At 34.4% G+C, this 16,314-nt stretch overlaps 1 protein-coding gene and 2 long non-coding RNA genes across 3 annotated transcripts; 1 reads left to right on the plus strand and 2 right to left on the minus strand.

The window, feature by feature from the left end:
* Positions 1–468: 468 nt before the first annotated feature.
* Positions 469–15,987, minus strand: LOC134228837 (ryncolin-1-like; the record flags this gene model as incomplete). Its single annotated transcript, XM_062710535.1, has 4 exons — positions 15,753–15,987; positions 2,777–2,959; positions 816–952; positions 469–565 (listed from the first exon to the last, which is right to left on the minus strand). Coding segments are annotated over exons 1-4 (538 nt in total), but the record flags the coding sequence as incomplete, so codon positions are not given.
* LOC134228834 (uncharacterized) lies at positions 6,455–11,061 on the minus strand. Its single transcript, XR_009984085.1, has 5 exons — positions 10,918–11,061; positions 9,873–9,968; positions 9,450–9,536; positions 7,622–7,769; positions 6,455–6,497 (listed from the first exon to the last, which is right to left on the minus strand). It is a non-coding gene; the product is annotated as an uncharacterized LOC134228834 (long non-coding RNA).
* On the plus strand, positions 11,217–14,196 carry LOC134228835 (uncharacterized). Its single transcript, XR_009984086.1, has 3 exons — positions 11,217–11,286; positions 11,408–11,488; positions 14,160–14,196. It is a non-coding gene; the product is annotated as an uncharacterized LOC134228835 (long non-coding RNA).
* Positions 15,988–16,314: the final 327 nt, after the last annotated feature.

Below are 16,314 nucleotides of genomic sequence, written 5' to 3' on the forward strand. Positions count from 1 at the left end.
CTGTCTATTGATGTTTATAGATCCAGTTATCTTTACCTGTCTATTGATGTTTATAGATCCAGTTATCTTTACCTGTCTATTGATGTTTATAGATCCAGTTATCTTTACCTATCTATTGATGTTTATAGATCCAGTTATCTTTACCTATCCAGTGATGTTTACCGATCCAGTTATCTTTACCTGTCTATTGATGTTTATAGATCCAGTTATATTTACCTGTCTATTGATGTTTATAGATGCAGTTATCGTTACCTATCTATTAATGTTTATAGATGCAGTTATCTTTACCTGTCTATTGATGTTTATAGATCCAGTTATCTTTACCTATCTATTGATGTTTACCGATCCAGTTATCTTTACCTATCTAGTGATGTTTATAGATCCAGTTATCTTTACCTATCTAGTGATGTTTATAGATCCAGTTATCTTTACCTATCTAGTGATGTTTACTGATCCAGTTATCTTTACCTATCCAATGATTCTGTGCAGGATTTCCAAATCCCGCCTTGTACTCTTCCCAAGTTCTGTAAAAATCTGTTGATTGATCCTCTCGCCGCTGTATGACCTACCAAAAACATTAGTTATCGAAAAATATTTGAGAAGTTTTTTTGTTAGGTGTGTTTTACAAGATAAATAAAAGAAAGGAAATACCTATTCCAGGCTTCAGGTTTTATCCTATTCATTAATATTTAAACTTTTTTTCAGAATAAACATCTTGTAGAATTTGAATTTTTCTTCTGCTTTTGGATGTCAAAAATGATTGTGCAATATTTATTCATATCTTTACAGTTATAGATTGATTAAGAAGAACTCACCGTCCACCCGCCACCCTTAGTCGTCATATCACAGAAGACTTGTTTCTGGGTCGTACCATCCGGGATAATTGTATACACTCCGTCATTTCCGCTGGCACCGGAGTCTGCCCTCAAAACTGCAGAGCAATCTGCCAATGCTAGTCAATAGTCAAAAGTACCAGTAATAGCGTTGTGTCAATGGTTAGTGTGTCAGTGTTAATGAACGAGTAATAGCGTAATGTTAATGATTTGTCTGTCAATGTTAATGAACAAGTAATAGCGTAATGTTAATGAATATTCTGCATGTGCTTATGAACGACAAATAACTTAAATGATCAGTCTGACAGTGCTAATGAACGAGTAATAGCGTAATGTTAATGATAAGTGTGCCAGTGTAAATGAACGAGTAATAGCGTTGTGTTAATGGTTAGTGTGTCAGTGTTAATGAATGAGAAATAGCGTTGTGTTAATGGTTAGTCTGTGAGTGTTAATGAACGAGTAATAGCATTATGTTAAAGATTAGTCTGTCAGTCCTAATGAACAAGTAATAGCGTGATGTTAATGAATATTCTGCATGTGCTTATGAACGACTAATGACTTAAATGATCAGTCTGACAGTGCTTATATATGAACGAGTTATAGCGTTATGTTAATGATAAGTGTGCCAGTGTTTATGAACAAGTAATAGCGTAATGATGATTATTCTGTCAGTGCTGAACAACGCGTTATAGCGTTATGTTTATAATAAGTCTGTCAGTTTTTATGATTGAGTAATAGCATTATGTTAATGATTAGTGTGTCAGTGTTAGTGAACTAATGATAGAGTTATGTTAATGATTAGTGTGTCAGTGCTAATGAACGAGCAAGTTTACCAGTGCTAATCAACACGTCATAACTTTATGCTAGTGATCAGTCTGTTGAAAAACGTGTAATAGCATAATGTTATTGATTATTCTGCCAGCGCTAAACATCGAACAATAGCGTACTGTTAATGATAAATCTTTACGTGTTAATCAACGTGTCATGGTTTTATATCAATGATCACACACATTTTTTAAACAGCGTGCCAGTGCTAGTATAAAGTTTAACCTTAGGAAACCTTTCGTGTATCCTTAACATAAAGCTTGTAACGTTCATCCTAAGTAGCACTGGCAGACTGATCTATATAAAGTTATGACATGCTGGCAAGCAGTGGTAAAATGTTTCAAAGATTTTGTGTGATCATTAACATAATAATATGTAATAATAATATTATACTAGTAATAAGTATATCAATAAGCAGTGCATCATTTGAAACATTTTACATTTCATTAATTTCTCAAAATTGTCATTTTGCCCCAGTGTTTATCAAGAATTGAATGTAAAGCGGTATCTCAAATTTTTGATAAATTGTCTTATTTATCGTTTACATTTATTTGTACTCAAAAGTAACAAATTTATTAGCATAATCTGATATTACAATTTATAACTTCTTAAATCAACAAAATATTTTTAAAAAATCTTATATATACTTAAATAAAGCTGGGTTATTATTTCTAAGAGAATTTAGTCCAAAAAAGGATTGCTGTGTGAGATGTATGGAGATAGAGAACATATTTTCAAGCTCAGAAGTCTATTAGTAGGGTCCCTGTAATGTGCATACTAGAACCTTCAAAAACTAAAAAGTCCCATTTTGGGTGTTTATTTTCCTTTTCTTTCTTGTTGATTAGTGAAATTAGTTCAAAAAAGGAAAGAATATGATATTCCATATGAAGCACTGATAAACTCTTCATCTGGTGAAAGAAAAATCTCATAACTGTTAAATATTTGGAAAAAAGCATTTTGTGTATCCTTTATGATAAAAAAATCTCTGATTTCTGTTTATGTTGATCATCAGGGTTTTTCAGCTTTAAATGAATGATCACACAAAATTATAAAATCTATAAGTGCTGGTCGAGTGAACTAGCTTTATGTTAAAGAGAGAGAGAGAAAGAGAGAGATACCTCTACATTGGAAGACTACAGGTGACCATTGTCCGTCAGCTTGACAAGTTGTGGAGGGATCACCGGACGAGCTGTAACCCGCGACATAAGATGTATACCGGTATGAAGAACCCACGGGGAAAGGACCCGTGGGAGGGGGACCTTGAGCGTTCGGTATGACGGGAGGAGACCTACAGGTAACTTCTGAAATGATGAATCTTATTTTACTAAATCTGATTTTACTTACATTAGACAAGTATATACTTCAATATACTCAAAAATGAACCAACCTTTGATGTGAGCTTTTTAAATGGACTTTAAATGCATGTAAAGAGTTATATAACAAATAATGGATACTTGTAATTACTCGTCCATGCCCATGCTATGTCTGAATGGCTTTGAATCTTATAAACTACATTTTCTGTCAGTTTTCCTCATGTACTGACTTGTACTGACTTGTATACAAGGTGTAAGAACACACGGAGTATACTCCACACACTGACATGTACTGACTTGTATACAAGGTGTAAGAACACACGGAGTATACTCCACACACTGACATGTACTGACTTGTATACAAGGTGTAAGAACACACGGAGTATACTCCACACACTGACATGTACTGACTTGTATACAAGGTGTAAGAACACACGGAGTATACTTCACACACTGACATGTACTGACTTGTATACAAGGTGTAAGAACACACGGAGTATACTCCACACACTGACATGTACTGACTTGTATACAAGGTGTAAGAACACACGGAGTATACTCCACACACTGACATGTACTGACTTGTATACAAGGTGTAAGAACACACGGAGTATACTCCACACACTGACATGTACTGACTTGTATACAAGGTGTAAGAACACACGGAGTATACTTCACACACTGACATGTACTGACTTGTATACAAGGTCTAAGAACAATCGGAGTATACTCCACACACTGACATATACTGACTTGTATACAAGGTGTAAGAACACACGGAGTATACTCCACACACTGACATGTACTGACTTGTATACAAGGTGTAAGAACACACGGAGTATACTTCACACACTGACTTGTACTGACTTGTATACAAGGTGTAAGAACACACGGAGTATACTCCACACACTGACATGTACTGACTTGTACTGACTTGTATACAAGGTGTAAGAACACACGGAGTATACCTCACACACTGACATGTACTGACTTGTATACAAGGTGTAAGAACACACGGAGTATACTTCACACACTGACTTGTACTGACTTGTATACAAGGTGTAAGAACACACGGAGTATACTCCACACACTGACATGTACTGACTTGTATACAAGGTGTAAGAACACACGGAGTATACTCCACACACTGACATGTACTGACTTGTATACAAGGTGTAAGAACACACGGAGTATACTCCACACACTGACATGTACTGACTTGTATACAAGGTGTAAGAACACACGGATTATACTTCACACACTGACATGTACTGACTTGTATACAAGGTGTAAGAACACACGGAGTATACTCCACACACTGACATGTACTGACTTGTATACAAGGTCTAAGAACACTCGGAGTATACTCCACACACTGACATCTACTGACTTGTATACAAGGTGTAAGAACACACGGAGTATACTCCACACACTGACATGTACTGACTTGTATACAAGGTGTAAGAACACACGGAGTATACTCCACACACTGACATTTACTGACTTGTATACAAGGTGTAAGAACACACGGAGTATACTTCACACACTGACATGTACTGACTTGTATACAAGGTGTAAGAACACACGGAGTATACTCCACACACTGACATGTACTGACTTGTATACAAGGTGTAAGAACACACGGAGTATACTTCACACACTGACATGTACTGACTTGTATACAAGGTGTAAGAACACACGGAGTATACTTCACACACTGACTTGTACTGACTTGTATACAAGGTGTAAGAACACACGGAGTATACTCCACACACTGACATGTACTGACTTGTATACAAGGTGTAAGAACACACGGAGTATACTCCACACACTAACATGTACTGACTTGTACTGACTTGTATACAAGGTGTAAGAACACACGGAGTATACTCCACACACTGACTTGTACTGACTTGTATACAAGGTGTAAGAACACACGGAGTATACTCCACACACTGACATGTACTGACTTGTATACAAGGTGTAAGAACACACGGAGTATACTCCACACACTGACATGTACTGACTTGTATACAAGGTGTAAGAACACACGGAGTATACTCCACACACTGACATGTACTGACTTGTATACAAGGTGTAAGAACACACGGAGTATACTTCACACACTGACATGTACTGACTTGTATACAAGGTATAAGAACACACGGAGTATACTCCACACACTGACATGTACTGACTTGTATACAAGGTATAAGAACACACAGAGTATGCATCACACACTGACTTGAACTAACTTGTATACACAGGCAAAAGTGGCTCGCATAAACTTCATATGAAATTTGCATGAATATCGTGCGAATTCTTCACATGAAAAGGAGACGAAAAGGACCACACATGATATTCGCATGAAAATATCGTGCGATTTTGACATGAAATTCGCACGAATATCATGCGAATAAAAATTCGCACGAAATTCACATGAATATTTTTGCTGCTTTCTTTACAGCTTTTCAGATGAATTTCATGCGAATTTCATGCGAATTTCATGTAAATATCATGATATATTCATATCAAATCCATGTGATGTAATTTATACATTTTTCCTAGTATATTGGACTTTCAATTCTATTAATCCATTTGATGAAAAGTATTAGGAAATTCTAATACTTAGATCTGTATATGAATTTGTACAACTAATCATCAACGTTTCACTGTTACTGTATTCAAAAAAATGCAATAAGTACAATCTCAAAATCTGATCCAGCAAATGACTTAATGAGCTTTATCTAAATCTTAATTTGAAACTGCTTAATTTTAACACATGCAGATTTTGAGGAAGCACCACTATGATTATCCAAGTTATTCTTTTGATGAACAAACAACTGGACACATTCTGTTTCTTAATCTTCTTTATTGAATGCTTCAATTCTTTTTAACATTCTCTGCTTAAGGGCCACCCATCTGTCTGGAGATTGTTTCATCTGCAAGAGAAAATAATTGTAATGAATACTGGGTACCGGTAAATGAAATACAGTCATGAATTTTACAACAGTTACTGCATTTCCAAAGTCAATATTTCCCTACTTATCAAGATAACATAAAATATGAACAAAAGTAGATATAGCAATCTCATATCACCCCTAAGTTCAATTTGGTAAAAGGTTGAATTTATATTGCCTACTTTGTAAATGATCTTTAAAAAATTAAAAAACATACATCATAAATTTTAATGATTTCAAAATCATACATCATAAATCATAATTAAAAGTATAATTATAATGTTTCTTAAGTATAAAATTATTGACAAAAAATGAAAACAATTTTCCTGCAAATGACTTTAAACTTAAAAACAATCTTGTGTCAGGTATCAATTAAACCTTGAGATAATTGTCTCTGTTTCATTGACCTATATCTGATGATGCAATTTGTATCTGTTGCAAGGGAATTTAAAAGCAAAATTTACCTTCCTTCTGAACACACGCCAGAAATCTGTGGCTGTGGTAGCATGTGGTTAGATGCAAATGGATTTTTTCCTGAACAATTTGAGTCCATCAGCGAAAGATCTCTGTAAAGCAAAGAACAGAAATAAATCTAAAAATATTATTAAGACTAGTCATGAATCTTATATCTTCAAAGTTCAACTTTTTAAAGGAATAAGTTTGTATCTGTTTTACTATTTAAACCGTCATGGAAATATTATGCACTAATTCCGCCTCTGTTATCAAAGATTGTTGGGTTAATATTGTTTTTGTACCGTTATTTCCATCTTTCTGTCTTAATATGTTCCTTTAAACACATTACTTATGAGTGATTGGGGCTATGGCTTCATATTCCACAGGTGTATTTCATGTAACAAGAACTTTATCGGGGTACTATAATATTTGACCTCTTGACCTTGATATTAGGGTTTGATCCACTTTTACAAAAGAAATTCCTAAACTTTAACCTAGGCTAATAATTTTGAACAGTTTATAGTTCAATCAATCTGATACTTCACATTATTTTGTAATCATTGTGACAAGACCATTCAATAAGTTTTTTTTACCTTAAAATTGGTCTTGACCTAAGAGTTTGACCCACTTTTAAAAAATATAATCTAGGCCATAACTTTTTAACAGTTAATACTAAAATTCTCATATTTCACTGGTTAAATTATTCCTTATGACAAAACCTTCCTTCAGAAGCTAACAATTTGATCTTTTGACCTTGACCTTGAAGTTTGCCTTATATTTCAGTCCTCGCTTTAAGATGTCATATAGGCATATATAAAGGCGTAAACATAGGATAAAATAATATATGTATGCATAAGTTTATTTGCTGAGTACCAAGGAGCAGAAAAAGATGACTGTCAAAGAATTACTGCATTTTTTATATGTCTTCTATAACATCAGAAGCTATTACTGGGTACCCAGGGGAAAAGTAATGTACAATTTGGGAAATGGAACTCTTTAATACTCATTATAAGTATATACTTTAAATGTACTTAGTTTGTTTGCATTCTATCAAGAAGCACTTTTACCATGCAAAATTTGGTTGATAATGGTTCAGTCAGTAATGGATAATTTGTTACTAATGGGACACACAGCAACTGATGAAAAGAGAAGCAATAGGTCTAAAAACAAATAACAATAAATTGACACTTGCATCCCTCAAGTGTCCATATTAATGAAATTAAATTTAAATCCTTACCAATGCATAAGAGTCACCTTGAAGTTATTCTTCTCCTCTGAATCGGTCATTCGGATGGTGATAACCAGAAATTGCCGAGAAGTCAGGTATACCCCTGCAGTCTAGCCTTTATTGGCATTTACTCCACATTCTTCTCTTGTGTCACTAGCTGAAATGTATCATATTATTGAGAATCTCACAAATTTAAGAATTTTTTACAAGCTGGTATTTTTACAATAGCACTTTTTTTATAAAATGCATTTAAAGTTTCGATCAACAATGCATGAAATCAAAATGAAAAATTTTATGACAAATTTTGACCAAAAACAGGATATGTTTGTGAATCACTGATGCCCCGTATGACAACATAGCAAAGATTAAACTTTTCTTAAATGCAAATTAATTAATAGGTACCAAAAGTATGATATTCTCACTGGAAAGCAATTGTGAAATTTAAAAGCAGGCCATTATTAAAGTTTTTTTTTCAATAAGTACAAAAATCTCCAAGGTCAAGTCCTAAAGGCTAAGTTACTAATTGGTATCCATTGAAAGGTCTTGCCACATAGAATTACTTATGTAGAGTATGGGAGCCCTAGTCCTAACCTTTCAGAAGTTATGGCCAAGGTTAATTTTCTTTTAAAAGTAGGTCAAACTCCATGGTCAAGGTCAAAGGGTCAAAGTTCTTGTTATCAAATAAAACGTCTTTAATCACAAGAATTAAATTTGTAAAATATGAAAGCACTAGCCCTAACCCTTTGAAAGTTATGGTTAAGGCTTGTTTTTTAAAGTAGGTCAAACTCAAAGATCAAGGTCAAAGGGTCAACGTGCTTGGTATCCAATGAATGGTCGTCTCACAAGGATTACATATGTAAAGTATGAAAACCTTATCCCTTACCGTTCAAAAGTTATGGCCAAGGTTCAAGTTTTGCACAGGTACAGAAATCTACAAGGTCAAGGTCAAAGGGTAAAGGTTGTTGGTATCCAGTGAAAGGTCTTTTAATAAAAAATACACATGTGAAGTATAAATGTCCTGGTGTGTACTGTTCAAAAGATATGGCCAAAGTAAAAGTGTAAAATTATCATGTAAAAGTGAGTCAAACTCCAAGGTCAAGAGGTCAAATTTGGTAGTACCCAAAGAAAGGTCTTGTCACAAGGAATACACATGTGAAATATGAAAGTCATGGCTCCAATAAATCAAAAGTTATGGGCAAGGTTAAAGTTTTTGAGGACAAACAGACAGACAGAAAGACAGACAGACAGACGGACACGACAAAAACTATACACTGTACCCCAACACTTTGTTTACTGGGGCATAAAAAGGGCTAACTTAAGCTTCTGGCTTAGGTGAGAAAAATTCAATGAAATATTCCCAGCTTAGTCATAATTGGTTATGAGATTAAATTCCATAATTAAAGTCCGAAGGGTTTCTATGTAATACTTTGTTTGGCCATTGTGGACCCGCCCTTTTCCCTGAGGGTCATGATTTGAATAAACTTGAATCTACACTACCTGAGGATGCTTCCCTGTAAGATTCATCTTTCCTGGCACAGTGGTTTTTGAGAAGAAGATTTTTAAATCATACCATCAAATTTTCATCATTTCTGAATTATCTCCCCTTTGATATGGCATGGCCCTTCATTTGAACTAACTTGAATCCTCTTCACCTAAAGATACTTTGTGCCAAGTTTGGTTGAATTTGGCCGACTGGTTCTTGAGAAGAAGTCGAAAATGTGAAAAGTTAATGACAAAAACAACGACGACAGACAGACAATGGACAAACTTTGATCAGAAAAGCTCACTTGACCCTTCGGCTCAGGTGAGCTAACAAAAAATATTATAAAATACTTACATGTACTTTTGACAAATTGGGAAAATTTAGGAGTTAGGACTACTCTGGTACTTGAAATCTGATCCTTGTGATGACAAGTAACTGTGCCTATACAGAGAAACTAAAAAATGTCAGGTACTGTAGGTTCAATAACATTTAGTTCATTATCTCTTTGTCACTTTATTTAAATCAAAAACATGTATTCTATAAATTAACGAAGATTATATACATGTATTTACATTAAAGAAATGCAAGATGAGCAAATATAAGCTGAATGGCTAGGTTTTTCTACATGTATACATGTAATAAAATTGTTATACACGTAATAACAAAATTGTTATACACGTAATAACAAAATTGTTATTGATTGTTATACACGATATAACAAACAATGTTTACCACAGGCTTTGCAAAAAATATTTCTCTCTTATATTTTTTTCTTACCTGCTTACATGTATCATATTTATAATCTTTGAGAAGCTATCAGTGTGGTATAAGGGAGTGCCGTGCAGAGATCTGCTTATAACCAGCAAATTATGCCTGTGAGTATAGAATACAACATTTAATAAATATTTTCGAATTAATAAATATTTTGTAAATATATGTACAGTATGACTCATTTTAGGGAAGTGACTAGGACTTTCTGTCTTGCATTCCAGATGTAAGTAAGCCTCTTAAATCTGCATACATTTTGGAATGCACATGCACAGGTACTTGTGGACAGGACAGTGGGGTATTTTTTTTTTGTCGAGGGGTGGAAGGATTTTTTCAAAGTGGGGGGGGTATTATAATGTACATTTTACACCTGCATGTAGTTATATAACTTGGGGTATGGTTTTTAAAGGAAGAGGTTGATATAAAACTAGGAAAAAATATTTGTATGGATTTATTACCTGAAAGGTTTTTGAAAAAGAAAGGAAAATATTGATCTCAGAACCTGAGAATACTATCCTACAACATTAGCTTTTCACTGAACATTTTCTATGGTAAAAACACAAACAAACAAAAATTTGGAACTTAATTCTTCTTATTCCTTTTTTTTTTGCAAATCCAAAAGGGAGGGTTGCAATTTACCACCGCAGTTAGAATAATCTTAAGCCCTCACCGGGTACGTAGGACATTAATTTTTTTTTTATCATTTTAACGATAGAACATCAGCATTCTATCTACAACCCCCCCCCCCCCCCAATGCTACGTGTGCTATTTGATTGCTGCAGTTTAATTTTTATATACTAGATCCCAATGCAACAGGAATTAAAAACACATTAAATCATTAGGCATATCAATAGGCCAATAATATTGTAAGAAAAGCAGAGAACCTGTACTAGGCCCATCTTTCATTTTCAACACATAACGTTATGCGTTACCATAGATAACGTTAGATCCACTTGAATCTCATATCTGTTATTAAGCTTTCAACAAATATTCCCAAATAAAGTTATTACATACGTCTGATATAAAAAAGAAGATGAGAATCTTACAAACTTACAGAAAATATGGAGTTGAAAACATTCTGCTCTTTCTTTCTTTCTGCTTTCTAAGTCGCATGATGACGTAATTTGTGACGTACGGCATTCCATAAAAGAACTAGCTTTGGTTCCATAAAGTAAATTTATATCACTTAGTCATCTGCGTTCGTCTTTGAAGTGGAAATGCATTTTTAAGATAAAAATTTGAACGACTAATATTACAAAGATTAAGTTATTTCCCGATTCTTGGATGAATACGAAACCGATTAGCCAGGTTCTACTTGCACTATCTGTTACAGAAAAAAAAATCCGAGTCAGCAAGAGCTCCTTTCTATGGTTTGTTCTAGACTTTCCTTTTGGCTGATTGTGATATACTCTTTGAAACAATGGTAAATATGTATGCTTTGTTGATTTTTTGTCATATTTTGTGGTTATAATGCACATTTTTATTGTTAATTCAACTTGCAACGAAATCTTTCAGAGTAAATTCGGATTGCGTTCTCATTTCAGGTTCTAAGTAACGCAGTCAGGTGAATCGACTGGTCCTTTTCATGCTCAGTGACATCTATATGAAGGTTTACTAAATTTTGAGTAAGTAGTTTAAGGTTATTTTTATTTAAACTAATTGTCATTTTTCTACATATGTGTCAGAACACAACACACAGACAGTGTTTTTGTTCTGACACATGTAAACACAACTTTTATAGACCAATTGAATCCCATAAAATAATTTAGACATAGGTCAAACAAAAGGTTCAATCTTCTAGGGGATTAATTTGAGGTCCATGCAAAAAAGTGTAACTACAGTACCGACCAGACCCAACCTGACACCAAAGCAGTCCCAGAAAGCAGTCCCCGGGACTGCTTTGGGACTGCTCTGGGACCGCTGTGGGACTGCTCTGGGACCGCTGTGGGACTGCTATGGGACTGCTCTGGGACTGCTATGAAAAGCAGTCCCAGCTGCCCCTGGGACTGCTTTCTGGGACTGCTTTGTTCACTCATGTGTGAAAAAGGTTCTGAGTGACATGATAGCTCCGCCCCCTTGTGTATTCTGAATTTGCAGACTCCCTATTGTTTTGTTTACTTGCAGCAGAGAGGAGTTTAAACTGTTTGATAAGCAAGGATTTCTTATAATCTCTAAAAAACTTGAGATTACATGTATTATAGTTAATTTATAGTTTTAGGGACTGTATATTTACACAAATGTAATAATTAAAAGAATATTTTTAAAAATAAAGTTGTTAAATAAGGAAGTCAGGAGGAGATTCTTATTTCTAAAGTATATAAAACTACAGGCTCATGAGAAAAAATGTCTAAATGTAGATTTATTTTATTATTAAATCTAAAATTAAAAACTCAAAATTTTCATTTGGCGCTATTTAAAAAACCATTACATTTAGATATAAGATATTTTAATTGAAAAGGCTACACGTTTTACAAGCACAACGCTAAAAGAATATTACATACAACCCTCAAATAAAAATCTATTTATTTTATGACATGAAATAAAATTATGCCACCATTCTTCCGTAACATAAGCAATTTGAACAATTATACGGGAATTTACAGATGAATTAGTTTTAATTTATAAATAAGTTATTAAAAGAGTAAATTAAAAAAAAAAAATTAATAAACAGTTGAAAATACCTGGAATTGTGATTTATTTCTTTTTTGTTTTGCTTTTGTTTACCTGGCCGATAATGTGTATGAATGAAATGGTATTATAAACACCTGTGGTTTCAATCGCCTTTGGGCAGAAAATTAATCATGCATGTTATTTGGGTACACGTATCAGTGTTACACATCATTGAACATGCTGCTCAATTAACAATGACCTTAATTTCAATCTATGTAAAAAATGTAATGCATAAAAAAGATAAAGGAAATGTGTATAAATTTCTTTCAAGATTAATTAATATTGAACATAATCTTAGGATTCTATACTGGTCACTAATACAATTTACAAATAAAACAATAATTTTTGAATTAACATGTCAGTAAAGAATAATCAATATTGAATAATATTACTTGGCAAAATTAGCAACGAATTTTTCAAAAGCCCTTATACTTTTTAAAAATGCCTTTAGAGTATCCCGATAGTATGGAAATCGGCCATGATCTATAATGATTAGATCTAATTAAAACTAATTCTGGTGAAATATAATTAATTCAATTTTAATTTTCTGTATAGGAAATAAATATGGGAGCCAGTATCAATCACAAAAAACCCAAGATAATTGTGATTAAATATACATATTTAGAGTAATTCATTGATGTAGGTATTATTTCAAATTGTTTCAAATCTATGCGGGTACTGCTCATACATGTAAATGACCTTCGCATTGTTAGGATTCCTGGCATACTGCTCAGAAAAAAATTCAGCTGCTTTTTATAGTTCTATTGTTTATTGGAAATCTCATTTCTTAGTTAGCCCCGCCCATTAAATTAATAAACCCCGCCCACTGGGACTGCTTTCTGGGACTGCTGGGACTGCTTTCTGGGACCGCTGGGACTGCTGGGACCGCTCTGGGACTGCTGTGGGACTGCTCTGGGACCGCTGTGGGATGGGACCGCTGCGGGACTGCTTTAGCAGTCCAGAAAGCAGTCCCCGGGACTGCTCTGGGACTGCTTTGTGTCAGGTTGGGTCTGGTCGGTACTGTATATATTGCATTTGATTTATTCACAGTTGAGGTATTCTAAATTTCTAATTATTCTGTGCAGATTTAAAAAAAATCAATCTTTTCAGTATTTTACTGTTGTCTGTAATATATTAAAAATTCATAATTTACATGTTTATTGTCATCCAATTGGAACATCACAATTAAAATGAAAATGTTTATCTCATTTATGGTTCAATAGCAGCCCGATATATAGAGTCGCTGGGTCAATAACACACTGTATGGTGTCTGACATCTAATATGCAGTTATGAATCTGTTAAACACATGGTCTTTACTGTTTCGCTCTAAACATATAGTACCATTTAACATAGTTAGAATAATCGGGTCCGTAGGACAAAATCATTTTAACGATAGGACGTTCTATCTACATTTAACATACCTGTATTCAAGTTGCCAAAACATGGACTTTTCAAGTGATATCATTGAATTTATTGTATTTAATGTCATCCTAATCTAGGAATTGGTCCCTTTGACCTAAACAATTGGAATATTAGTATGGGTAATAGTATTTTATATTAATTAATATAATAATTAAATAATTAATTAATTAATTAATTAATTAATAAATTAATAATCTTTGTAGGAAACACTTGTCAGGACACAAGACTGAAAGAAAGATGTACTGAAAAACTGCCTGTAAACACAACAATCATTAAAGTCAATGGATTACCCAGGAACACATGCAATATGATATCAGAGACTGGCAATTTTTATCACTTGATGTGGCAGAAAAACCTAAATAAATATTGAAATGTTCAATTTCTTTGTTCATTGCTTTTCTCTTGTGTATATGAATATCACATAATATTTATGCGAATTTCGCACGATTTTTACATGAAAAACTGATAATTTGGAATTTGCATGAATATCATGCGAAATTTCAGTCACATGAAAATCGCATGAATTTCGCATGAATATTATATGAGGACATTCACATGAAATTCGCATGTGGAACTTTTCGCATGGTTTTTATATGATTTTCGCACACACATGAAAAGGCAATCGCATGAAAATCATGCGAGCCACTTTTCCCTGTAACACGGAGTATACTTCACACACTGACTTGTACTGACTTGTATACAAGGTGTAAGAACACACGGAGTATACTCCACACACTGACATGTACTGACTTGTATACAAGGTGTAAGAACACACGGAGTATACTTCACACACTGACATGTACTGACTTGTATACAAGGTGTAAGAACACACGGAGTATACTCCACACACTGACATGTACTGACTTGTATACAAGGTGTAAGAACACACGGAGTATACTCCACACACTGACATGTACTGACTTGTATACAAGGTGTAAGAACACACGGAGTATACTCCACACACTGACATGTACTGACTTGTATACAAGGTGTAAGAACACACGGAGTATACTTCACACACTGACATGTACTGACTTGTATACAAGGTGTAAGAACACACGGAGTATACTCCACACACTGACATATACACACAAGGTGTAAGAACACACGGAGTATACTCCACACACTGACATGTACTGACTTGTATACAAGGTGTAAGAACACACGGAGTATACTTCACACACTGACATGTACTGACTTGTATACAAGGTGTAAGAACACACGGAGTATATTTCACACACTGACTCACTGGCTGGTTATTATCGATGTCTCACTCACACATCCCCTGTCTTTTAAATATACACAACTTTGACTTTACATCCGCTTACTGGCAAAATATTTTGCTCTTTCACAGACAGGCTCGCTCACTCAAAGACAGACTCGCTCTCTCACAGCCCTCTTGCTTATTCTCAGACACGCTCGTTCACTCAAAGACAGACTCGCTCATTCACTGACATGCTCACTCATTTACATAATATACACTCACTCACTCATTCAAAGACGCGCTCGCTCATTCACAAACACTCTTACAAACTCACACAAACAAGCTCGCTCATTCACTGACATGCTCATTCATTCACAGATACGTTCACTCATTCAAAGAAATGCTCGCTCGTTCAAAGACACAATTGCTCACTCACAGACAGGCTCGCTTATTTACAGACACTATCGCTCATTCAGTGATATGCTCACCCATTCACAGATACGCTCACTCATTCAAAGACATGCTCGCTCATTCCCTGACACTCTTTCTCACTCACAGAAACACTCGATTGCTCAGTGCTTCATTTACTTACGTGTCTCCTCGCCATTCCTCTGCGTTGGCGTTCTTGGATAGGTAATAAATAAAACTATTCCTGTCAGAAGTACAATATCGTTTACGACCAAGTCAACCACTCCACCTATAAAAAAAGACATCGTTTGCTCAAAATATTTTATTTCACATCTGAAACAGATATTCGCGTTTATATTTGTTGTCGAAAAGTATTATGCCAAATCAAATATACCAAAAATAAATATTGAAGCGAAAGAAAAAAAAAATTATTTTCAATGTATGCAACTTACTCTGAGATGCTATCAAGGCAATACTTCCTGCCAGGGACGCTATAGCGATCTGATTGGTGGATGCATCTATCGCCTGTATGTTGTTAAAATCGGATACGAAAATCATCAGAAGACCTGCTAAAATGCGCATGTTTTTTCCTGGTTTCATCATCATACCTAGACAATCAGTGATTGATTTCATATGTATGCACTGTAGCATTAAATATTATATAAGATACTAATGAGTGATTTTTTCTTCATATGTGTAAAAGAATACCTTAACCGAGGAGGAAGATGAAATTAAAATTTTGTGTT

The sequence above is a fragment of the Saccostrea cucullata genome, unplaced genomic scaffold (assembly GCF_032062105.1).
Source record: "Saccostrea cucullata isolate Sc308-1 unplaced genomic scaffold, CSIRO_AGI_Scuc_v1 ctg5316, whole genome shotgun sequence".
NCBI lineage: Eukaryota > Metazoa > Mollusca > Bivalvia > Ostreida > Ostreidae > Saccostrea > Saccostrea cuccullata.